The 26,996-nt window shown below is 39.1% G+C and overlaps 1 protein-coding gene across 1 annotated transcript in view; it reads left to right on the top strand.

The window, feature by feature from the left end:
• The window catches only part of LOC121414098 (NFX1-type zinc finger-containing protein 1-like), a 31,941-nt gene extending 8,623 nt beyond the window's left edge, over positions 1 to 23,318 (top strand). Inside the window, exons 2-4 of the mRNA XM_041607160.1 lie at positions 15,077 to 19,316; positions 19,683 to 19,782; positions 21,587 to 23,318. Coding sequence (XP_041463094.1) covers positions 15,262 to 19,316; positions 19,683 to 19,782; positions 21,587 to 22,597 — 5,166 coding nt within the window. The 5' untranslated portion in view covers positions 15,077 to 15,261 and the 3' untranslated portion in view covers positions 22,598 to 23,318. The remainder of the gene's footprint in view (positions 1 to 15,076; positions 19,317 to 19,682; positions 19,783 to 21,586) is intronic.
• Positions 23,319 to 26,996: the final 3,678 nt, after the last annotated feature.

Genomic DNA, 26,996 nt, shown 5'->3' with positions numbered 1-26,996 from the left:
ACCAAGCATCAAACGGAAAACAATAATACCTCGGTCACATTTGCTCTAAAACGGTGGCCGTAAGGCGAGTAGAAAACAGCGTTTTTTGTTTTGTTTTTTCATTTTTATTCAAACCACCTATATTTAGCTGGTAAAAAAAATTAAAATGGCTGTTTTCGACTCGCCGTACGGCCACCGTAGAACAAATGTGACCGAGGAATAAACCAAGTCATCAGAGATAAGAGTGACTTACATAATAAGCATGTCCACTACAAAATCGCGACGTTTTGATGAACTATGTAGGCTTTTTACCCTCTGTCACCGTATTGCGACATTGTTTCTGGTATTTTTTTAATCTAGCTGTTGAACTTTTTTTAAATATTAGTTATTCTGTTTAAAACAGTTTTTATTGTTCGATAATCAGTTTTGTAAACTACAAAACTACGTTTTATGATAGGGTGATATTGCACGTGATAAATATCCTACACTTATTTTTAAGACTTTTCACGGGGAGCTTTTTTAGCTTATGTTTTACAGGTAGGCCCTATGATTCTTGATTCCTTTACTCAAATACTGTTATATGGGAATGAAGTTTCCATGTGTATCCATGTTTATATTACTATGGTGTAAAAGACTTTGAATTACTATGGCTTAAGATGTAATTGACTAAAAAACCATGTGTTTAAATAAAGGGAACGACAGATTCCTTTTCAAGTGTAAAGACAGGTGTGCCTGATGGATAAATTCTTGGGCCCCTGATGTTTTTGTTTGCCAATAATTTAGGTGACTTACTCCAACATGATAACACAAAACTCTATTTATCATGTTTATATGCAGATGATACTACTCTCTTTGTTAGCGACAATAAAATGACTAACATATAAAGAAATTTATAATAATAATGATAATTCAATATTCATATAGCGCCTATCAACATTTCTCTAAGCGCTTTACATCCCAAAACCTAACTACTTAACTCTTTACAATCCAATCTGAACTTAATTGCAAAATGGCTCAAAATCAATGTCATATATTTACACCCACAAAACACTTGAAATGATGATTTTCGGTTGTTGTTTTTTTTTTCATACGTACTGCTGGGGTTTCACCCGAACCGAATCTGCTGCGGATGCATCCGAATAATAGTATTCGGGTGTTTTTCGGGAATATTCTGTGCGATAGAATTCTGGAGGGATTCGGGAACATTCACGGAAAAATTTGGCCCGTTTTGAAATGTCCAAAACCAGCTGAATACCTTTCAAAATACTCCTAGATTAGATCACAGCAAAGTTTATTTGTCCCACCTTTTGGATGAGTTCAAATGGAGTTCTGTGGATTATGGGAAGGATTCGGAGTATCCTGGGTAGAGTCGAACTAATTTATATCATTCAGGGCGTAGCGGTCCGAACTCGGTGCAATCGGCCATATTCATTCCGATTCGGATGATCATTTTGCTGTAATCGGAACATTCGGGACACATTCTGCTCGATTCTGGGCACCTTTAGCTCAATTCTTGCCATTCGGAAAACTCCCCGAATCAGAGACCAATAGGTTCTGAAATCACTGAATCCATCGGAATCAGGTGAATATTCGGGAAGAATCTGCCAGAATTTGGTTTTGGTGTAACCCTAACTTGAAGTACAAAATAAAATAATGAGAATAAAATTTGAAAATACGACTTTGGAACATGTTGATAATATCAAATATCTACTTGTAGGAATCATCTTGATTTTTAATTCACGCTTAGGTTACAGGAACCGTATCAGCTGCGAATCCATACGCATTGAAGTCTTCGGGTGGTTCAGGAGTATTAAGTTCTCCCTCGCAAATGCGAGAATATTTGAAAGGGATTCAGGAGCATTCACGGAGGAATTCGGCTCGTTTTGAAATGTTCAAAACCATCCGAATATCCTTCAAAATACTCCCGAATGTAACCACAACCAGTTTCATTCAGGCCATATGTGGGGTGTATTCGGATGACATTCGGTTGGATTGGGGGAGGCATTCGGAGTATTCTGGGAGATTCGGACCTATTCGTATCATTTAGGGCGTAGCGCTAGGGTTACACCAAAACCGAATTCTCCAAATAAAATGGACCGATTCTGTCCGAATTCGGCCTGAATCGGATGGTTTCGGTGGATACGAATGTTCCCGAATACCTCCCGAATTTTCTTGCATTCGACGAGGGAGAGGAGAATACTCCCAAAACCACACAAATACCTGTATTCGGATGAATTCGCAGCTGATTTGGTTCCGGTGATACCCTAGATTTACGGTCCAGGCACTGTGCTTTCGGGCATATTCATTCAGATTCGGGTAGTCATTCGGCTGTAATCGCGAGCAATGGGGCCACCTTTCGCTTGATTCTCCCTTATAAAAAAAATTGAATGGTATACCATTGACTACCATTTATCATACACCATTGATATACCATTGGAATACCATTCGCACAGCACCCACCATACACCAATGGTATACCATTCAAGCCTCAATGGTATACCATTCAAACTAATTTAAATAATTCGGACGTTACTATTACCATATTCATGAGCACCATTTACCATTCATATACCATTGATCAAACACCATTCACCATTGATCTACCATATGGCCACTATAGACAGGTTTACCATTGACCACCATTCACCATTCAGCCACCATTCACTGGCCTACCATTTACCATTCAGCCACCATTCACTGGACACCATTGGCCTACCAATTACCTTACACCATTCGCCTACCATTCAACATACACCATTCGTGTACCATTCACCATATACCATTCGTGTACCATTCACCATCCGCGTACCATTCATCGTATACCATTCGCGTACCATTCACTTTACACCATTCACCGTACACCATTCGCCGTACACCATTCGTGTACCATTCACCGCTCACCATACACCATTCAACTACCATTCGTCGTACACCATTCGCGTACCATTCACTGTACACCATTCACCGTACACCATTCGTGTACCATTCACTGCTCACCATACACCATTCAACTACCATTCGTCGTACACCACACACCGTTCACCATTGATTGACCATTCACTTTACACCATTCTACCATACACCGTATACCATTGACCTACCATTTACAGTGCACCATTGGCCTACCATACAGCATTGAACTACTATTCACCGTACACCATAGGCTTACCATACACCATTGGCTTACCATACACTGTACACCATTGACCTACCATTTACCATACAACACTGTCATACACACTATACTATTAGTCAACCATTCAAATAACATCATTGGTCATACACTATAGACCACAAGTGTAAATTCAATGGTAGACCAATGGTTTACACTGAATGGTAGACAGTAGAACGATGTGCAATGTATAGTAGGCCAATAAAGTACAGTGAATGGTAGACCAATGGTGAACAGCATATCTCTGGGGTTAATGGTAGGCTTAATAATGGAATAAGTATACACAAGAAAAAAAATGAAAACAGTTACTTATTTCAAGAACGTCAATAAAATGTTTTTACTATAAGAAGTTTAAGTACAGCATAAATGGCACAGAGTATTCACAAGTATAGACTTTATAATAAAGCACATAAGTTATTAATATATATGACTTAGCTACTCGTTGATATCTATACTCTGTCAATCTTGTTATCTAAAAATAAACATGCATCAAGACAGAGTTTGATTGAAAAACACAACAAATGAAGACTAACATTTCCAAGAATAAACCTGTTCTCTCATATTGCTTTTTACATGGATTGAGTACTTGGCAAAACAACTGTTCTGCATACAAACCTGATACTTGTAATACAATAAACTTGATGTTAAATCTGTTATGTGTAATTGCTTTCAACGACATTAATACACATTTTTTACTAATAAGTTCAAGTACAAAAGAGTATTGACAGGTATGGCATAAAAGCACCATATTATGAATACATGTGACTGTGCGAGTCCACAAGAGATCAATGATTGCACTCCACATAAATATTATGTTAATCTTCCTATAAACAAATTTACATGTAAGACAGAGTTTGGACAACAAATTAATGAACACCAAATTTCGAAGATTAAACTCAAAATGTGTGATAGCCTTCACATGGCCAAATGAATAAAGTGTACCACACCTAGAAGAAATGAAATATCCCCAAAAGGGGGGAAAATAGTACCCCCAAATTGGTCTCTTTTTTCTTTTCACCTAAAAAGATATATCAATGGCATGTTTCTACATAGAATTGTTAAAAGGTATTACCCGCCTAAGTATCCAGAATCCCGGATAACTGTAGAAACAGACGCGATGCGGTTTATTGATAAATTGCATCGCACAAAATACGGTTTCTCATAACCATCTCTCTGAGAGGTGGTTATTGCCATGTTAATCCGTTTAAATTTTTTGTAAAAACATGGGGCAAAATAGCATACGTGTCTGGCTTAAGTGCGTGAACCAAGAAGTGCGATCTCACAGTATACATATATTCTGGCCGGTTTTTATCTCGCCAGCTGATCGCGAAACATGTGTACCTGTTACAATGAGTGAGATCTACCATGAATTTTGAAAATTTTCCTAACGAGATGCAATTTTTGACATACCAAAATGCAATGTGAGGTTATAGGTTGAATTTTCCGATTTCCGCCGTATTTGCGACGCGAAATGCAAGTTAATCAGATTATTCAGTCTGTAGAAAGAGGTTGGTTTAAGAACGATAAGGTTATTCGAGTCCGGAAAAGATAAACTGTTTTTAATGATTTAATGTACAAACACGCCAAAAGTTTATCATAAATACAATAATGATACATTAAGAAATAAATAATATATCACACATAGAAAAAAAAATATAATGAAAATAGGGAAAGAAAATTATTCAATTTGGAACACTAAAAAACAGAAGAAAAATAGAGACCTTTTTTGCAAAAAATATAGAAAATAATATATACAAGATACCCACTTATTTCTTTCTATTTTTGTTGTGTTAAATCAGATGAATAACTCAACTATGTGTGAGAAATAATATGATTATTGTCTTACCCAGTAAATCAGTAGTCAATCGTATTTTTTTACAACCGAGCTTGGACAAAATTTAAATTCATTTAATACAAAAAATATATAAATTGTGATCTTGTATATTCATGAGGACTTGCAGAGAACAGTTTTACCAAAAAATAACAACTTTAATTCGTCAAAACTTTGTTAATCCTCAACAAATTTTTATGAAATTTTCAGTGTTTTTTGTTGTCTGATGTACACTTTGAATTATATCACATAGCTTTCAGTCTCGAGTACCTCTAGCCCTTCAATCAAATTGGTTGGACGACCGGTTACATTTTACATATAACATAGTTATAAGGAGAATGAAGGGGACCATAGAAAGAAAGCATGAGAAAAGGGGAGATTTTGGTAGGGAGAGAATGAATCAGAAAAGGATCATGCTGAAAATTTCATTAAAATCTGATAATAACAAAGTTATTGAATTTGAACAACATTTTGGTAAAAAATTAACCCAATGTACACATGATCGTCAGGAATATTTGTTAGGCTTATTCTATAATATGAAATAATTATTTCATATTTTCATACATGTGTGTATGATATGTCCCAAGTATCATATCATTATTTCCAGCAATGCATATCTTCACATTAAAGGTAAAGTCCACCACAGAAAAGGTTGTTTTGAATCAAAAGAGAAAATCAGGCAAGCATCATGCAAAATATTTCATCTAAATCGGATGCAAAATAAGAGTCATGACATTTTGAAATTTCGCCTATTTTTCACAAAATAGTTATATACACAATTTACCCACATGCATATGAGAGAATCGATGATGTCCCTCACTTTTTGTTTTGGTTTTCATTGTTTGAATTGTACAATATTTCAATTTTTACAGATTTGACAATAAAAAAATCAAAATAAAACTTTATTTCATAGGACAATGAGGAGAAAATTATAATATTTCATATTTAAAAAACAAAGAAAAGTGAATGAGTGATGTCATCAGTTCCCTCATTTGCATACCGACCTGGATGTGCATGTAACTATTAAGTGAAATTGAGCGAAACTTTAAAATGTCATGCCTTTCTTATTTTTCATCCGATTTTTATGTTTGATTTTTCTCTTTTTAATCAAATCAACTTTTTTGTTAGGGTGGACATGTCTTTGAAATAAATTTTCACTCCATTTTTTATAGTTCTCGGAGGACAAAATGTAAATTAGCGCGACTTCTTGTAATAAAATACAAGTGGGGATATGACATCAGCTGGTTAGTGGTTCTGACTCTCACCTTCCAAACAGAGGGTCGTGAATTTGAGTCCTAGCCATGGTGTGTTTTCCTTCAGCCCGAAATTCATCCACACTGTGCATCACTAGACCCAGATGAAGTGAATGGGTACCCGGCAGGATTAATTCCTTGAAGCTGTAATAAGAAATATTGGATGATAACAATGCAAAGGACAGTATATTAGCTAAGGGTTCAAAATATGAATGCTTGTCGTGTGTGTAAGCTTTCTTTAGAAGTTCATATATTTTTTTATATATCGAGAAATTTGCAGTATACTCTACCATTCAATTGAATGATACCAATTAACAAATATCAACAAAACATTTGGTAAAATATGATAAATAAATTTATGTTTAACCATAGATGGGTAGACAATAACCTATCTAATGGGAGGTTGCCCTAATGATGAAAAATACCACAACAAATGAATACCTGGGGACAAATTGTCCACCCTTCCCCCCTCAGCCAACATACTGATATTTTTTCTGGGGGGGGGGGTGTCAGAAAAGACTTGTGCTCCTCTAAATAGGGATGACATTTGTCCTTTCTCAGGATTTTTTACCATTCCTGACAAGGTTTTTTTTTCCAGCTATGCCACTGCAGGAATACAATCTGTTTTATCTCATGAAGCTTTGCAATTTTTTCTACTGAAGAAAATTCTTACACACCTACCTTTCATAAACTCCAATTGTTTCTTGTACATGGCACGTTTTCTGTGTTCAACACCCGTCGTGTCATTCCCAGATAAGGCTGGACCATCTACCTTATCATCCAGTGTATCCGTCGTCCAAACTTTGAAAATGAAATAAAATCAATTTGAGTGTTGTAAAATCTGCATGTATGTGCAGATACAAGCAAAAATAGAATACTAATATAGTAATAGAAAAAGAATGATCTTAGAACTTTAATGTTAAAGATATTTTTCATGGATCTCTGATTACCAGCCCAGAATTCAGGATAAAAATAAGGAAATGTGATAGTATTCAGCGTAGTTCAGACAAGGCTGTATTATAACTGTGCATGCTTTATACTAGTAAAAGCTAGGTCATCTGAAATCAAATGTCTATAGCAGCAATTTTCAAGAGGGTAATCGATGACATAAATTCCATTTTTCTGGTATTGACAACCGCAGAAGCAGATCCAAGAGGGCACATTTGACCTGTGCCCCCACCTTGAGAGCAATAGTCGATGTGTTTGATAAAAATGTGGCTTTCTTACACAAGTGTTCCCCCCCTTCGAAAGTTACAGCAAATATTTATATTAAAAATATTGTCTCATACAAGAGGATCTCTTTTTTGGTTTGCTTGTTATTTAAAGTTTCCTTGGGAAAATGTGCCCCACTACCCCCTTTGAGAAATCATGGATCTGTTCATGGACAATCATATGCCAGTGGATGGACTCCAGACGTTTTTAGGCAAGTTTTGAACAGTAAATAAATAAAAACAGATAAAATGTGATCACAGGACAAACTTAACTTTAAAAAAGGATAAAATTTACTTTAAAAAATTGATATGCCTAGCCCCATGAAAGGATCTAAGAATACCCTCCCGCACTAATGCAGTTTCACACCAGCCAACTCACAGTGAACAATTGTGTACAACGGATAGCGGAGCGTGAACGTAGTGGTCGTGTACATTTTTGCTTATTACATGACGTCATCCAGCCACTGCCGAGAACCAATTTATGAATGAAAATATAGTAAGCATGCGCAGTGCAAGCCTTTTGTTTCCCCACACAGAATTCCACCAAAACAAGTGTGCAATTCCCTATCACCTCGTACCAAAATCGACCTAGAATTTCAATTTCGCATATTTTATATGAATTATGAAAGGTATTCTCGGAGGATCTATTTTCTCACCGATACCGCACAGGTAAGCGAATTTCGAATACTTCTTGCTTTTCCATCAAAATTTTACGAATTAGCGTCTATATGTCATTGTGTTCCTTGGAATTTGTAGAGTCTATCGCAACGTGCAAAAAGTCAATTGGCTTCCGGGTTTCAGAGCGTCGCATGAATATGCATGAAATTGCAGAGTTTCGATAATTTTTGATCGATACCGGAGCGATCGGATCACGAACCAAGACCATTTACCACGTACACAACATGACCGGATATCGTTATCGCTATTTCCGCACGCAGTCCAAAGGAATTATTTTTGGGACCATGTGGTCATGACGTGATCTGCGCGATTGACCGATCAGCGGTCTTCGAATCGCTGTGCGGAGACGATCTATCCGTTGTACACAGTCTATGGACAATTGTTTGTTGTACATGCAACTTCGAGCAAAACTCCCCACCAGAGTTGTCTACACACATTTTGAGATCAATATTCAATATGCCCACCACTTTTCAAAATATTGCGGATCGCTTGGATTCGCCGTCATGTTGATATGGACCGAAGTTATGCGATCAAAAGATTCGCATGCGGCATGCTGGCAGTTTGTTCGCCACATGTTAGCATGATTTGGTTGCTAACTTCAGTCCATATATATATTAAGGCGAATCCCAGCGATCCGCGAAGTGATGTCTACGGATTAGATCAACGACGTCGAGATCAAGACTAAATACAGCCGTTCCCAATATTTTGAAAAGCGGTGGGTATATTAACATAGAAATGTGACTGAGAGACCTGTCATGACATTTGGGAACAAGTTTTGGTGATGAGGTATGCTGGTAATCGGCCGGTGCAAAACTGCATTAGCGCCAGTTTTCTCTGCATAATTATTGCAGCCTCTGTAGAAAAATTGAATAGGAATCGTTTGTCACTCCGTCCAGTCACAGTTCCACACACAAAGTGCACATTTTACCATTGAAATAGTATGTGCAATTACACAGCGACAAATTGTGTACAACGGATAGCGGAGCGTGAACGTAGCGGTCGTGTACATTTTTGCTTATTACATGACGTCATCCAGCCACTGCCGAGAACCAATTTATGAATGAAAATATAGTAAGCATGCGCAGTGCAAGCCTTTTATTTCCCCACACAGAATTCCACCAAAACAAGTGTGCAATTCTCTATCACCTCGTACCAAAATCGACCTAGAAGTTCACTTTCGCATATTTTATATGAATTATGAAAGGTATTCTCGGAGGATCTCTTTTCTCACCGATACCGCACAGGTAAGAGATTTTCGATTACTTTTTGCTTTTCCGTCAAAATCTTACAAATTAGCGTCTATATGTCATCGTGTTCGTTGGAATTTGTAGAGTCTATCGCAACGTGCACAAAGTCAATTGGCTTCCTGGTTTCGGAGCGTCGCGTGAATATGCATGAAATTGCAGAGTTTCGATAATTTTTGATCGATACCGGAGCGATCCGATTACGAACCAAGACCATTTACCGCGTACACATCATGACCGGATATCGTTATCGCTATCGATACTTCCGCACGCAGTCCGAAGGAATTATTTTTCGGACCACGTGATCATGACGTGATCTGCGCGATTGACCAATCAGCAGTTTTCGAATCGCTGTGCGGAGACGATCTATCCGTTGTACACAGTCTATGGACAATTTGCCGTTGTGGTGTACAGTGTAGCTAAGTTATAGACCTGCGTAGCCTTTATCATTTTTTAAACTTTAGGACCCATGTTTCACCTCCATTTTATCTCATTTCAATACCAACATCTATCAACAACAAATTATAGGCCTAATTTCAAAGCAATATTTGTCGGCAAGTTTTCAATTTCAGTGAATTAACGTGTGCAGTAACGGTCTATTTCACAATTAAAACTTTGACAGTCTTGACATTAGCATTAACAAATCATTCATTCATGAATTCAATGTAGGCCTATTCAGAGATGGTTTTTGTAAAACATTGACAATAAACATCAGGCAATATGAGCGAATTACTATTCACTGCTCGCCGAGCTAAACTCTGCCAATACAAAGCATAAGAACCATAAGAACTCCCTATCGTCAAAGCCACGTCCCGGCCCGTAGAGCAGCGGCCAGCGCCAACGGGGCAGTGACGGTGGCAGTGCAGTGGTCGTGCATGTCGTGGCAGTACAACGACATCTAACATTTTGAGACAATTTGAGAAATAAATCAAAGAAAATTGTTATAGAACTTACTGTTTAGCCTTCTACAAATGACTTTGAAGTCGCTGTCCGAATCTGACCCGTGTTCCTTTAGTTATTGATGAATTATCGACGGACTTATCAACAGCAAAACGGTAGTAGGCCTACCGGTAGATCGAGTTTTCTTTTTCAAATATTGCACTTGGCGGTTAGACGTTCGCGCGTGCGTGCGAGAACAATACGTATTTATAATAGAGCTACCTGGCAAGCAGCCAAGCGGCCCTGCTCGCCAACACATATGGGGGGGGATAAATTATGACCAAATCTGGGGGAGGGGACTTCTTCGCCAAGATAAATACACATCCCGATATGGGTGGGGGGGGGGGTGAATCAAACCCAAATCAGGGGTGTCTTCTTTTTCCTCTCGATTGGTTCGTGGTTGGAAACCATGATGGCGTGAGATCAATTTTTGCCACTGTTTCCCTTGGATCTTGGAATCTATGAAAAAAAGTTTTCGATCCCTTCATTTTTTTCCTTTTCTTTTCTCTTCTTTTCTTTTTTTATTTTCGTTGTCTTTTTTTCTTTTCTCCTCTGCCTTTTTCTTTTCTTGTTTTTTCCCTTTATATGTATATTTTTTACTCATTCCTCTTCCCTTTCAATTTGCTTTTGTTTTGATTGAAATAGAGATTTCATTCAGTATATTTCTTTTCTGTTACATTGTACTATACCCTGTATGGCGGCAGGGAATTTTGATAGGGGTGGGGGAGCAAGACAATATGGATAAATCATTTCAATCAAGTAATGACCGTCCTATAGAATAGCTCTCCTCTTTATGAACGCCGTCCGTGAGAAAGAATAATTAGGGCCTAAAAATAGAATTAGAATTTTGAAAATATCATTTGTAAAAAAAAAGAGAGGAATAATTCATGATTGGAAGCAGCTATAAGGTACAAATGGGTTCGGAGGGGGCTTTGGACGTTGCAGACTGACCATATCAGGGTTTGCGGATGGGAATTTGATATAGGTTGGGGGACCAAGACAACCAACAGTGAATTCATTTTGAGCAAAATATGGGCCGCGGGCATTGCAAGAAACTTTCAATCGAACGAAAATCAATTTCACACTCCAAAATCAATTGAAAGTCATACTTTTCATTGCAAACTTGCAACTGATTTATTGTTTGTTCCATCAAAAAAATCCAAATTGATATGTTTTAGATAAAATTAATGTATATAACCTATAAATTTGTATCTTGGGATTAATTGCAAATATCTAAGTTTGGAACACTCCAGATATAGTTCTCTTCATAAAAAGCGGCCATAAATAAGCAAAATGATTATAAATTAAATAGAATAAAACTTTGAAAATAAAAATATGAAGAACGTAGTTTAAAATAAAAACGAACAGTATACCGTACGATAGAGGAGCTACATTCATGCCGTTCATTAATTTTGACTACCAAAAAACAAAAAGCGAAAGGAAACAAAGGGAAAAAGAGAGGATGGTGATCAATGTACAATTTTCTATTTAGCACGATACGCATCTTCTTCATGCTCCCTATAAAACGTGCATGTTTGAATTTCAAGATTTTAATGGTAAATGATTACAGGGAACTTTCGGGAGCGGCTGTGAAATAATTTGTCCGTTGGTATTAAGGTACAATTAAAACCCTTTTTATCAAATAAGATTTCATTGACCGATTGATTTTGATTTTGCACCCATTGCATCAGATTTAAATTTAGAAGGTAATATGTACAATCGTAAAATATACAAATTTATAGTATTGTATTATAACCACTGGATCAATTATATTTAAACACATATAGACCTTTTACAAAGACAATTTAAAAGAATGCAAGAGACCATGTTTACCATCATGAGCGATTACACTTGATTAGGGGAAGCTGCTCGCATAAAAGTCACGACTCAAAAATTTTATTAACTCTAAATACTTTTAAATCTTTGATATATTTTCTTTAAATCTTCGAAATTATGTTATTGGGTAATGCAATTGGGCATACCATTCTCCATTAACACAAATGACATTCATTAGGCACACACCACTAAGCCACTATGGCATTACAATTATCCAACAACTATCCAATGATTATACCACTAGGCACATACTACTAAGACACAATATTGGGTATATGGTATACCATTGATACCAATCATATCATTAGGCATATGCCACTGAGACTATTGGATATCACTGAGACACCATTGAGTATATGGTATACCATTCACCATACCAGTCATACCACTATAGCGGCACATACTACTGAGACACTATTGAATATCACTGAGACAACATTGTATACCACTGAGACACCATTGGGTGTATGGTATACCATTCATCATACCATTATAGAGGCACATACTACTGAGACACCATTGAATACCACTGAGACACCATTGTATACCACTGAGACACCATTGGGTGTATGGTATACCATTCATCATACCATTATAAAGGCACATACTACTGAGACACCATTGACCACCACTGAGACACCATTGTATACCACTGAGACACAATTGTATACCACTGAGACACCATTGGGTGTATGGTATACCATTCATCATACCATTATAGAGGCACATACTACTGAGACACCATTGAATACCACTGAGACACCATTGTACACCACTGAGACACCATTGGGTGTATGGTATACCAGTCAAACCATTAGAGGCACATAGTACTGAGACACTATTGAATACCACTGAGACACCATTGGGTGTATGGTATACCATTCATCATACCATTATAGAGGCACATACTACTGAGACACCATTGAATACCACTGAGACACCATTGTACACCACTGAGACACCATTGGGTGTATGGTATACCAGTCAAACCATTAGAGGCACATACTACTGAGACACCATTGACCACCACTGAGACACCATTGTATACCACTGAGACACCATTGTATACCACTGAGACACCATTGGGTGTATGGTATACCATTCATCATACCATTATAGAGGCACATACTACTGAGACACCATTGAATACCACTGAGACACCATTGTACACCACTGAGACACCATTGGGTGTATGGTATACCAGTCAAACCATTAGAGGCACATACTACTGAGACACTATTGAATACCACTGAGACACCATTGGGTGTATGGTATACCATTCATCATACCAATCATACCATTACAGGCACATACTACTGATACACCATTGAATACCACTGAGACACCATTGTATACCACTGAGACACCATTGGGTGTATGGTATACTATTCATCATACCAATCATACCATTACAAGCACATACCACTGAGACACCATTGAATACCACTGAGACACCGTTAGGTGTATGGTATACCATTCATCATACTAATCATACCATTAGACACATACCACTGAGACACCATTGGGTATATGGTATACCATTTACCATTGAATAAACTACCAATTACCATTAAGAACTTACCATTGAAACACCACTTAAATACCATTCGCGTACCATTTACCATTCAGACCACCATTCAACTACCATTCGGCACCATTCAAATACCATTGGCGATTTTTATAAGGGCTAGCCACTGTTCGGGTGGCATTTGGCTTTATTCGGGATGGCCAAAATTGATTCGGGTCTATTCTTGGCGATTCTGCGCTGAATCGGAACCTATTTAAGACCAATTCAACTGAATTCGGGGAGGACCCCGAATCAGAGAGGAATAGGTTCCGAAACCATGGAATCTGGTCGAATCGGTCCGAATTAAGTTTGGGAGAATTTTGTTTTGGTGCAAAGCTTTGGTGGGACCCATAGATTTTTTTTTTAGATTAAAAGTGAAGGATTTATTGGATACTTTACTTTTGGCTCTCGCAAAGATTTGCAGTAAAAAATATTCAAAGTGTTGAAATTTCCCAGGGGTATCACAGGCCCAATTCATTCCCCATAGACTTGTGTGTTAAAGTGGCACTTAAAAAGAATTCATAAAAAATGAGGGAATTCGAGGGTTGAATGTTTTCTACCAGTGGATAGGATAAATGTCTGACATTCCATATCTGACCAGAAAAGGGTACCTCGACCGGCTCATTTAAAAAATAAATCAGCATTTACGAAGACTACACCTGACGGGACCACATTCATCACTTGAGAGAGTAAAATGACCCTAATTCTTCCGCAAGTAAAGTTCCATAGTGGTGAAATATCTTTCCAATTTGGAAAAAGTAAGTTCAGTAGGTACCCTCCCTAGAATCAGTGTTGGATTGTCAGTCATATTCATACATTTTTGTCAATCAGCAATATCAAATTTAAAAATTGAGCAATGGGCTGGCTCGAATGAATATCTTTGGCCTGCCAATTGTGATTAGGCCCGTGCAGCCCAGGTTGTGACTTGCCCAATGCCTCTGCTCCCCCCCCCCCCCATTCGTGATTGAAGGTGAGAATCTCACCCATACACTCTGTGAGAAAAGTCTATTGCTGTTAAGTTTGGAAGTGCGAGTACATCAGATTACGTTGAGGGTTACGGTTGCGAGATTATTGAGGAAATTCATTTCATTGTGATAATACTAAGATGCAATTGACTTGGTGTTTATTATTTGTATTGGAATAATAACAATGCATATCTGACCACGTAATTGTGATGAAATTACATGTGAAATTATTTGGAAATAATTCATTTTAATAGCAGCCCTGAAACAGTAGTTTTGAACTATCACATACAAAACATTGATGCATTTCGTTTTAACTAGGCCTACAACACATAGTTTACATTGGTAGAAAATTATTTTCATGCATGATATTTTCTAATTTTCGTTGTTGTTTTCCCCCATAGATTTCGTGGGTTTGTGTCGAATCGGCAACCAACAACCAGCAGGCCATTTAAGTCCGTCAAATACTATTACGTAAATTTTGTTATTTTGATTCATCCAAAGAAACAAAAATAGGAAATAATTCACCGAAATTCACATGAACAAATAATTCTGCTTTGAGAACGACATTGACGAGACTAGGACCATTATGGCAAGAAGAAACCCTCCGCCGCACAGTATAAATGAGAAAAGGAATGCAGTACAGCCCACTTTCGGTCCCGAACTTACGGTACAAGAGTTGAATCATCTACGACGGAATGAACGAAACTTGGCGATTGCATTAAGAGCTCGGAAACCACTCTTGGAAACACTGCTTCTTCAGGATGAGTTGGGGGATGAAACCATGGCAAGTCTTGTCGGCATTGTCATCTCACTTTCAAAGATAGGAGGTGATGATACGAAAGAAGTGTATCGATTCCTAGCTAGCAAGCAATTCATCAAGGTTCACCTTCTTTCGCTCGCCTTGAAATGCAGAATGGATATCACTTTCTGTTACAAAGAGAATACTCTCCAGAAAGTTGTTTCAGTCTTGATGGCATTCAATCAGTTTCGATGCGAAAGTAAGGAGAACTTGAAAATGGTTGCTGCAGTGATACACGATACCATTGAGTATGCACTGAATGCGTCTGATAGAAAGGGGTTCGAAAAGGGAATCAGTGATGTCAGAATAATACTAAGCAAAGAAGAAACTGGCAAAGGAGGACACAGAGAAGACATATGCAACATCCCCATATTTCCAACTGCTGGAGAGGTAATAGATCCAGATGCAGCAAGACTCCCCGATTCACTTTCAGAAAATTGCCATTCTGTGAAAACCCATCTGGAATGCCACTATCGTCTTTTGAGGGAAGATATCGCACAACCCCTTCGTGCAGTGATTTCTAAGTATCATCAAGTAAAAAGAGAAATGGGGCTTGAAGCTGCGAAGAGGAAATGTCATATCATTGATGATGTCAAGTTGCATGAAATCATCACAACGCATACTACTAAAGGTGTCACATTTCGTGTTCAGTTTAACACATCTTCCCTCCATAATGTGTCTTGGGAGACATCAAGGATCCTTTCCTTTGGGAATATGGTCTGTCTGACCAACAACCACTTTCATGACATGATTTTTGCCACAGTGGCTAAGCGTGATCCATCATGGTTAGAACAGGGCTTCGTAGATCTGCGACTTTTCAGGGTAGATGATGCTGGATTGCTGATGTCTGGTCTTCACTTCTTTATGATCGATTCTAGAAAGTATGTTGAAGAATCATACGAGGTTCTCGATGCAATGCGGAAAATCGACAGCAATGCCCTTGCTTTTGCACCACATGTTGTCTTCCACAAGGCTCAAAATGCACTTTCGGGTCATTTAAGGGACGATCCAGAAGTGCAGTACGATATCGGGCCCTTGATAAAACCCGAGTGCAATTCAAGTCGGCCTATGCTCCGAACAAGGTTAACACCTATCCTTGATACGGAAAAGTGGCCCGCAACTCATCAGCTGTGTGTCGATGAGCATCAACTCGCTGCTATCCAGGCAGCTCTGAAGAAACAACTGACTGTCATCACTGGCGCACCAGGCACAGGGAAAACGTATTTAGTTGTGAAGCTTATTCAGCTTTATCTTCTAAATAACAGACGCTGGGGTCCTGTCGTTCACTCATCACATGAAGGAAACAGTAGTGGCCCCCTTCTTTTTGTGTGTGCGAGTAAGGCAACACTTGATGAATACCTTACCAAGGTTGCCTTCTTTCAGCGCAGTGGAATTGTACGATGGGCTGGTGACAGTACAAGGAAAGCCCTTCAAGAGTATCAAATTGAACACCTGCGGAAAAGCCAACCTGTTTCAACCGCAAACGAAGACCATATGTCCCAAGAGAAACTCGAAAAATGCAAGCGACGTCTTGGAAATGTACGCGCCAACATGGCAAATCTCCGAACTAAGATATTTCCTGAAGAGATCCTCAAAGATGTCATGGATGAAAATCACTCCAGAAACTTGATGGCAGGCAGAGAAGCAGATTCCCATACCGTAATCTTGGAATGGCTGCTTTCAAACTTCTGTGAAAACGAGCTTAGTGACCTTAAAAATCACATTCCTTTCCACTTGTCACGTTTTACATGTCACCATGGGGATGTAGATAGATGGCTTGAGGAGAATATTCCATTTGTGCTGGATGCACTCGCTCCCCACGTGTCAACCCGGACCAGGAACTTTGTAGGTAAGCAACTTGGCTCCAGAGACAAGATGACAGATTCTGAGTCAAAGAAGATAACAGATGTATGGAGCCTACCTTTGGAGGACCGATGGAAGATGTATCGCCTTTGGACTAACAAACTGGAAGCCAGGGGTCTCCGGAGAGTTATGACCATCTTCAAAGAAATGGAACAGGTCTGCCACGAGTGTCAGAAATTGCATGATGCCGTAGACGAAACTATTCTTCGTGGTGCATCTATAATAGGCATGACTGCTTCATCGGCTGCAAAGAATCAAAGGGTCATACAACGCATCAACCCACGAATCATCATCATTGAAGAGGCGGCCGATGTTCTTCAGTCAGTCACAACTGTTGTAATCTCATCTGGCTGCCAACAGCTCGTCATCACAGGCGAAAATGTCCCAAAGATAGACCAATTTCAAGGAGTGAGGAATATGTCAGAAAGACACTGCATTCACTCATCTCTTTTACAACAGTTGGTCGACAAAAACTACTCCGTTTATGAACTGAAACGGCAGTATCGAATGAGTCCAACTGTATCCAAGCTAGGCCGCCAACTGTTTAACTACGAATATGATCATGACCAGGTAGCTATTGAGTTACCGTCTATTACCGGAATTCAACACAACGTTTTCCTAATAGACCACGGTGCACAGACATCTCCGGCAACTTATGAAGCCTCGTTGCTACTTGAACTATTCAGCTATATGATAGGTCAGGGTTTCACACGAAAGCAGATTTCAATCCTTTTGAGTTTCTCCTCGCAGCAGAAACTCTTCGGCAATGAGATGAAAGACCGAATTCTGACTGTTGATAGCTATCGAGGTGAAAATGATATCGTCTTGTTCATGAGTAACGCAAGCGAAAGGACGAGCAGGCCTGGATGTTTTCTTTTAGACCAACGTATTGCCAAGGTGTTAAGCAGCGCGAGAAGTGGTCTGTACATCATTGGGAATTTCTCGTTCCTCTCAAGCCAGTCTCCTATGTGGGGTAGGATTGTAGAAGAAGCAAGACGACTTGAGTGGATTGATCGCTCTCTTAAGTTAACATGCCCTAATCACCCGGATAATCCGATCAGCGTTTCCTCGGTAGATGGATTTCAGCAGCGTAAAGAGAAACGTGGGTGTGGACTAACGTGTCAAGTTCGTTTGGAATGTGGACACGGTTGCAAGGAAATCTGTCATGACCATGATTCTGAGCAGGCAACTATCATCTGTAAACAGCCTTGCAACAAGTCAATTTGCAAGAATGGTCACAAATGCACAAAAGCCTGTTCAGAGCCCTGCGACACCGAATGCAAAGAGAAGATGGACAAACAGCTCCCATGTGGCCATTTCCAAAGGCTCCCTTGTCGTCTCCCGCCACGTCACGCTACATGTAGAGATAAATGTGAACGGTTGCTCAGTTGCGGTCACAAGTGTTCTGGAATTTGTGGAGACCAATGCAAACAGGAACTTTGTGTTGAGAAAACGACGAAATCCAACTGGCCTTGCAAGCACATTATAGAGGTGCGTTGTTGTGATGGTCCAGAATCCTGTCCTGAGCCTTGTAACTCTATCCTTGCATGTGGACACCAATGCTCTGGAACTTGTGGAAGATGTCGACGAGGAAGACTACATGTGGTTTGTCAGCAGCCATGTGGTCGGACGCTTGTTTGTGGGCATTCTTGTGAAAGTAATTGCGCAGCCCAGTGCCCTCCCTGTACGAAACAATGTCAAAATAGATGCCAGCACAGTGAATGTAGGAAGTTGTGTGGAGAAGCTTGCATACCTTGTAAGGAACCTTGTCTCTGGCGGTGTCCTCATGTCTCTTGTGGGAAGTTGTGTGGAGAACCTTGCAACAGAAAGCCATGTGATAAACCCTGCAACAAGAATCTTCCTTGTGGACATCCTTGCATTGGAATGTGCGGAGAAAGATGTCCAACCAAGTGCCGTGTGTGCGACAGAGAAGAAGTAACAGAGCTTTTCTTTGGTAGCGAGGATGAAGAAGACGCAAGGCAAGAACATGGGTCAAATTCTAAATTTAAAGTATAGTAGGGAATAGTCTTTTTTTTGCAGTTGCGTCTGGCACAATCTATCTGACATGCTGTCAGCATAAACATAATAATGTGCACCTTATGTGCAGGATGGCACTTTCACAGTTATGCATACAATACCTCTATTTCTGAAGATAATGACATAGTCTTTCATGTACCTTTTTATTTCTAAATGAGGGCTGACCAACAGTGGGATTCATTTAGTAGCATTAGCCGAAAGCTGATAGATATAAAAAGTCTTAAAACTTGAATTATCTTTCATACCAGTTGAGGTTGGTTTAGTCACTGGTTTGGATAACACATTTTGTTATAAATTTGCTCTTGCAGATTTGTTCAGTTAGAGGACTGTGGCCACGTAATAGAGGTGGAGTCTTTGGATCACTTCATGAGCATGACCCAGGAGAGCAGTGATGACGTCACTATCCAGGTTATTGAGTTTCCTTGTCGATGTATTCATTACAATTTTCAAAGTGACATCTTCCATACGCAGAGTACGTTTTGAAAAAGCACTAATCTGAACGCAGGGACAGTATATGACAAATACACACAAACTCCAGTTCATGAGCCCAAAGCTGCTTCGTTATATCTGGGAAAGCCAAAGTACATGTTTAATATAAAGATGTAGGTTTTACGCTTGGTGTAGTACCGATAATTTACATTTTGGTAAAAATTTCACATAGGTACCTTTCGAGTTGAAAAGTGGATCTTTTCCCCCTTTTGGGATTCGGTTATCCGTAATTTCCACAGATTTTCGCGTATTATAATGTATGAACGGCACGGTGCGCGCAGAAGGCAGGGGTGATCCTATCAGAAGGGCCTACATCAAGACGCGAAAGAACAATTATTCCCTTCGTAAATCCTTAAAATGAGTATACTGATGATCATTCATGCAAAAATCTAGCAATTTTGAAAACTTCCCCATAGCAATATTCATACACCATTCCCCCGGACAAAATCTGCCTCTTGTCTATTCAGAATACCGCATCCTGATTGGTTGTTGCTTTTTCGGGCGATAGGTCAGCGCGTGATCGTTTAATGAATATTCATCACTATTGCTATCTATAAACATCGAAGTCGGAGAAAGAAACAAAGACTGTACAAATCTCCGTATCCTTGATTGTTTTTTTTTTCTTTTAGGCCTAGCCCAAGGACCGAGCCCTAACATTCGGTCTTATTGTTCATGTTGTTAGAAGGCGATGTTGCTTTAGTGCGCTTAATACCTCGACATTACTTTCCGCGCTGTTGTTTTGTTTTGTCCTGGGAAATGGGTCAGCACCAGTAATCCAACAACTTCCAGCAGTCTTTATTACTGTCCATGCAGATGAGAACTTGCAGTACATCGTCTGCTTGGTCGCCGATATTCATTCATAATAGTTAGAAAAGTACGTTAGAAAGTCAATTAGTCGGTCGATGAAGTCCAGGTCAAACACACGCCTATGCACGCATGCATGACAGGCTTATGCGTTCGGTTCGGGAGCCGGCGTGCTAATCCCCCTTGGTTTGCGCTGCGCTGGTAATTCGATATCGCTGTCCGAGCTCCGCGACTAGCTACGCGCATATATTTGCTGGTTGGCTAATATTTTGATGTGTGCTTGTTAGCAAATGAGCAAATGAGGTCATCGCGAGATAGGTTAATGAATATTTATCATTCACGGTCAGTAACGGGTTTTCATTTGCTGTATGTTAATGAAAATATGACATCGTACCTCATTAAGTGTCTGTCCGCCGATGCACATAAACTTTTTGTAACGTATGCTTTCACATTCAAACAATTGAAATTCTACCTTTTTGTAGGTAGATTTTGATAAAATAGGAAGTACGAGGGTAGGAGCTCTCATTGTAGGACGGACGTTTTGGCATGTTTGGGGCACGATGCATCCCATCGATCCATCACATCTATACTCTCACTTCCTCATACAGTCACTTCATATCGGCCTTGGTAAATCTGTCAACCTACTAAGGCAATCAATTTTTTTTTGTTCCTTCTCAATTTAGTCGAAGCCATTCTTGTGATTATCAAACATATTTCAGGGAAATAATGTTGCGAATATAATAACTTGTTACTGCTCGCTTTCGTAAAAAAGAGTCGCGTTGTCGCGAACACGAGTATGTATGAAATAGTTGTATCTTCGGGCCCGTGGTATTATTTTTATCCCAAAAAATAATAAATTGCCATATTTAAATATAATTATGTGTGTTTATTTATTTGTCTTTGTTGGTTTTGGTTTCAGCTGAAAGGATGTCCAAAATGCAAGACGCCAATTCGGAGGAATCTTCGTTACGGGAATACCATCAAGCAAACTCTAAGAGATGTGGAGAATGTGAAGACGAAAATGAGAGGAAGTGAAGTGGAGATCGAGAGCAAGATGAAGGAGCTGACGGATAAGTTGTCTCAACTCAGAACCCACTTGGCCTTCACGGGTAGCTTTCTTGAGGAAAAGGACTTGGAAACACTCACTGGAAATCTTACTCAGAGAAAACATCTAGAGATGATAATTGCTCGCATTAACAGGTGTACGTTCTTGCAAGCGACTGCAGACGTTTTTGCAAAGATGTTTTCTGCGAAAAAATTCCCGTCTCTGATTGAAATTCGAAAGGTAGCCACAGAAATGAAACTAGGAGAACTGAAAAGCGAAGTCGTTGATGGAGAGCTAGATAAGTTCACTGATCAGCAGATGAACGACATACAACGAGAGATTTCTCGGGCTAATCTTAGAGTACAATCCATGGCTCTCCTAATGCGCAACACGTACGCTTTGGATCGCAACATTCAGAACCGCCATTTAAAAGCTTTCGACGATATTGTTAACAAGGCTACAGAATTTACCGCTGTGGACGAGAGTCAGGCTATTCGGCTTCTCCAACAATTTGAATTGGAGATTGGTAAGGTGGGGCTTGGTATTACCGAACAAGAGCGTGTACAGATTATCAAAGCCGTGGGTCTTAGTCAAGGACATTGGTACAGATGCCCCAAGGGTCATGTCTATGCCATTGGGGAATGTGGGGGCGCTATGGAAGAGAGCAAGTGTCCAGAATGTGGAGCAAAAATCGGTGGAAGAAGTCACCGCTTGACCGCCGACAACCGAGTTGCCACCGAGATGGATGGTGCTACCCGAGCAGCCTGGCCCTTCGGCAACGTCGGTTACGATGACTATGAACCGCATTTTGAGCAACAAGAAATAGAAGAACAATTTGAAATTGAAAGGCAAATAAGAGCAATGCGGGAGAGGCTAGGACTGTAGCATGTAATGGGGCTATCATCATTGCCATGTAATTATTGGATCGTGCAATGAATCAATAATTCTGGAGAGACTTAACTTGATTCAAACTGTAAAATTACTGAAAATTGCGAGCGATCAACAATGCAAAGCAAAATCTGACGCCATAACGAAAAAAATATATATATTTGTTTTTAATATGTTATAGGCAAATTAACCACTTCTGGAAGGATATTTGAAGAGTTTAATAACAATTGTTTCGAAGAGGAAAATGGGAACTGGCTTTTTTTTGTTAAATCTACTAATTCTGTCCGGAGGCCACCACCCTAAAAAAGTGCTTCACAATTTCTTCCAATGAATATACATGTTAGCCGTTCAAATGTGATAACATTTTGAAATGAAAAAAAAAAGTTGAGCACTTAACAGTCAGTTGAGGAACCTTCAACATTATCTGAAAGTAGTCCACCGATGCTCAGTCTGTAGGAAGAAGAAACATTTATTTCCAATTTCTAAGGTACTTAGGGTATGTCTATATTATTCTTTTATCTTATTTTTTATGTCTGCTTTGGGGGAAAAGAAGAATAATGCCTTACATGTGAAGTAATCAAACATTAGCTGCGGCTCCCGAATGAAAGAGTTGCGTTTTAACAACAGTAATAGGCACCTTTAGCAAATCTCTACAACGCGAGATTACAGTCGGGTAACTCAAAAGTTAACGATTAATCATAGACTCGAATTTCTAGATTGATTATACATTACAGTCAATACAATCAAACGTACAAAACTGTTTTACAATCATTGCCAAGCTTTGTGTTACAGGCCCTATAGATCTTGCTTTTCGTGTGCAAAGCTCTTTCATACGATACCAGCATGCCATGCCATTTGCCTGCCTAAGCTCGCGGCGGACTGTACCTGTATCATGGCTATGACTTCAGCTGGCTGTAGACATGCGAAATGTAGAATATGACATGGATAAGAAAGTGGTTTTTCAAACAAATCGAGTACATATTGAGTAAGGAAAAACTTATCGAATTAAGGCTTAGATATAGATCATTACAGTTCATCGAATCGATATTGCATTTAATGTGCATTATTTGTGGATCACTGGCAATTGATTCCATGGGTCAGATCACCTCTCAAGCCGAATCATTTCCCATGTGTTGACATGTACACAGCATGCAACAGGCCATTTACCGTCTAAATTTGCGGAGTTTTTTTTCTTTTGCCAGCACCTTCTACATAAACAATATGCCTCTAACACACAATGTAATGGGCAGTATGTTTTACTTTTCCGCAGAAATGGGGGGTTTGCCGGTTGGTACACTTCATTGATGAGTGGATACCAGAAGCGACCATGGGGTTCCGAAAAGCACCCTAAACAAGGGAAGGTCTTTTCCAGATTATGAAAATGCATCTCTCAACAAGTATTTGGGTTGTGACACCCTACAAGTAGTGGAAATATATCCCTTTTCAGTATTTTAATCATTGTTTCTCACACCCTCATAACGCTACTTAGGCCTATACGTATACCCACTCTTTCCCTCTTTACATGTTGTCGCGCCTGGTATTCACCATTCAATGGAAGTGGGTCCCCCGGGCGGCCTCTCGAGCTCTGGGAGGAAACAAATTCGGATTTGGAAAGTCGTCCTAAATCAGATATATCGCTGTTACCATAGTAGCAACCAGAATTTTGCACACGAAACGCAAATTGAATGTTTCCGTTCCAGATGCGAAACGAAAAAAAAATCTCATGCCACACAATTTGCATTACAGGACGGAGTTTTACGACCATGACGACGGGCCCAAAAGTCTCTCCCAAAATGAACTACCGTTCTAAATAAGCGTACGCGTCCTCAAACGAAAGGTCGGGAATAACAAAATAATCAAGCACCTAACCCCTAAATTGCTGGTTTAATCGGTTGAAAAGAAAGTTGCGTTGCTTTGTCTCGACTAAACGAACTTTGGCAAACACCTTGTAATAACTTTTCCCGCTTTTCTGTTCAAGCTCCTTGGTATTTTCAAGGCACCTTGGTCTGTTGCTCTGTTTCAAGAAATGCTTACGTTTTTGTTCAACTTGCTTCCAATACTTTATTACTAAATCAATTGTTTACACCTGGTACATGTGATCCTCGGCTGACACCACGCGTAGGTCCGTCTGGATCATGGGGTCAAAGCTTATCTAGGGTTCCAAAGTGATACGCGATCATCTCCATCTTTATTTGACATAATGGTTCTTTATTTCTGCATCAATTTTTATCACATATGCTTCAAATATTCATTGGGTAGTACAACATGTTTGGTTTGGGGGATGATGGGGTGAGAGGTCATCTAGGGGTCAAAAGGTCAAGTTTATCTTTCATTTGCTCTCATTTCTTTATTACACTAATAATGATAACACTTGGTACATCAGGGGCGGCGGAACCGGAGGACAGGGGGCAGTTGCCTCCAACATTCCCCATAGAAGGAAAATGCTCTTCTTTCGAAGAAATGTGCCCTTTTTATTCAAAATGAAATGCGCTTTTTAAGTAAAGCATAACCATATTTAAGTTAGAAATCAGATTATTTTTGCTCGCGCTTCGCGTTCGTATCAACAATTGTTTAGTATCCCGGTATTCGTCCTGTTCATGAGTACAAAAATGCATAGAATATCTAGTTTCAGGTTGGAATATTGCACATTTTTGCTTCGTGTTTCGCGCTCGCATTAATTGTTCGTTAAGGTACTGTTCTGTTTCTGGTTACAAACAGTGCTTAAAATATCCAGTTTTCAATTGAGAAAATCACAATTTTTGGGCTCATGCTTCGCGCTCGCATCAATAATAATTGTTTAGTAAGATACTCATCATGTACATATAAAATGCTCAGAATTTAATTTCTAGTTTTCAGGTTGGAATAAAATACATTTTTTACTCGTCTTTTGCGCTCGCACCAATTATTGTTTATTAAGGTAGTCATTCTGTTCCAAGTTAAATAAAATGCCTAGAATATCGAGTTTTCTGGTTAGAATATAGCAAATTTTCAGCTCGCGCTCGCATTATTCGATTGGTGAGATATGTTGTCCGTATCCTACTTGTGACTCACTAAAAATATGCAACCTTTAAACTGTTACTTTTTTCAGCCAGTATATTACAGATTTCAGCTCGCGCTTCGCGCTCGCGTTATTTAAATTCACATCCTTTTTTCATGAGTACAAAATCTGTTTGGAATGTTCACTTTTCATGTCTCATTACATGAAATTTCCAAAAAGTTTGAACTCGTGATTCGCGCTTGCAACATCTCGCAAGGATCTTGCAAAGCGAGTTTTACAACTTCAGATTTGAATTTTTCCAAACCGCTTGCTTGCCAAAAAAAATAATACATGAATATATATCTTATCAATCCGAAATCATTAAAAAAAAACTGATAATCTCATGAAGACATCAGTTTGTACCAAATGCTCTTTTGGGCATATAAGTGCCCTTTTTTACTTCCCCCCCCCCCAAAAAAAAAAATATGTTCCGCCGCCCCTGTGGTACATGTAATCCTGAGTAATACCCGCTGTGCATCCATGAAAATGATAGGATCAAAATACATTTAGGGGTTCGAAATTCAAGTGATATGAATGTATGAGGTCCTATCCAACCCTTTGTCAAGGTTTTGATGAACTTGCTCTCATTTCTTAATTCATTATTATTACCTTTACCATTTTTACCTCTGTCATCTTTACCTATTCCATTACCTCTGCCATTATTACTTCTGCTACTTTTACAACGAATTTTTCTGACACATATAATTCGTGTTACGAAAAACGTTTAAAAAGAAATATGATTGATATTCTTATAAATATAAGTCACTTGTAAATTCTATATTACCGAAAGAATCCTTAAAATACGTTAGTCATATTCGTTGAGGACTCAAGTCTTACCCGTTGTAAAAAAATTATGGTCGGAAGGGATTTACATGTAGAATGGTAATCGATTATTTGGAAGGATGTCCGTGGCTGTAGACCCCTTTATTGTATGGAACTATATCTTTTCTGTTCGCTGAATCTCCGACGTTATTCGTTTCACTTTCCCCATCCGAATTTAACACAAGGGAGACTTTACATTTTTTTCACTTTCGTGGCATGAATTATATGTACATGTATGTCTGAAATATAGGTTTTAATGACGCACGAAGATCGCCGCATATATCACGTGACGTAATATGCGCTATGCGGCGATCTTTGGAGGAGAGAGACGAAATAATATTTCGCGGGAACGAAATCCACGGTGAATTTTGTTCGTATTTTCTCGTAAACGTAATGATTTTACAATTTGGCTCTGTGATATATTTTTCATTCTTGAAATAATTATTCTGAAATGCAAAAAAATCAGATAAAAGATTTTGATCTGTCGTACCACTGTTAATAAGCAATTTAAACATAATTATTTGAACCTCTTAAACC

Source organism: Lytechinus variegatus, chromosome 4 (assembly GCF_018143015.1).
Source record: "Lytechinus variegatus isolate NC3 chromosome 4, Lvar_3.0, whole genome shotgun sequence".
Taxonomy (NCBI): domain Eukaryota; kingdom Metazoa; phylum Echinodermata; class Echinoidea; order Temnopleuroida; family Toxopneustidae; genus Lytechinus; species Lytechinus variegatus.
The sequence above is the reverse complement of the archived record's forward strand: the minus strand, read 5'-3'. Positions and strand labels throughout refer to the sequence as shown.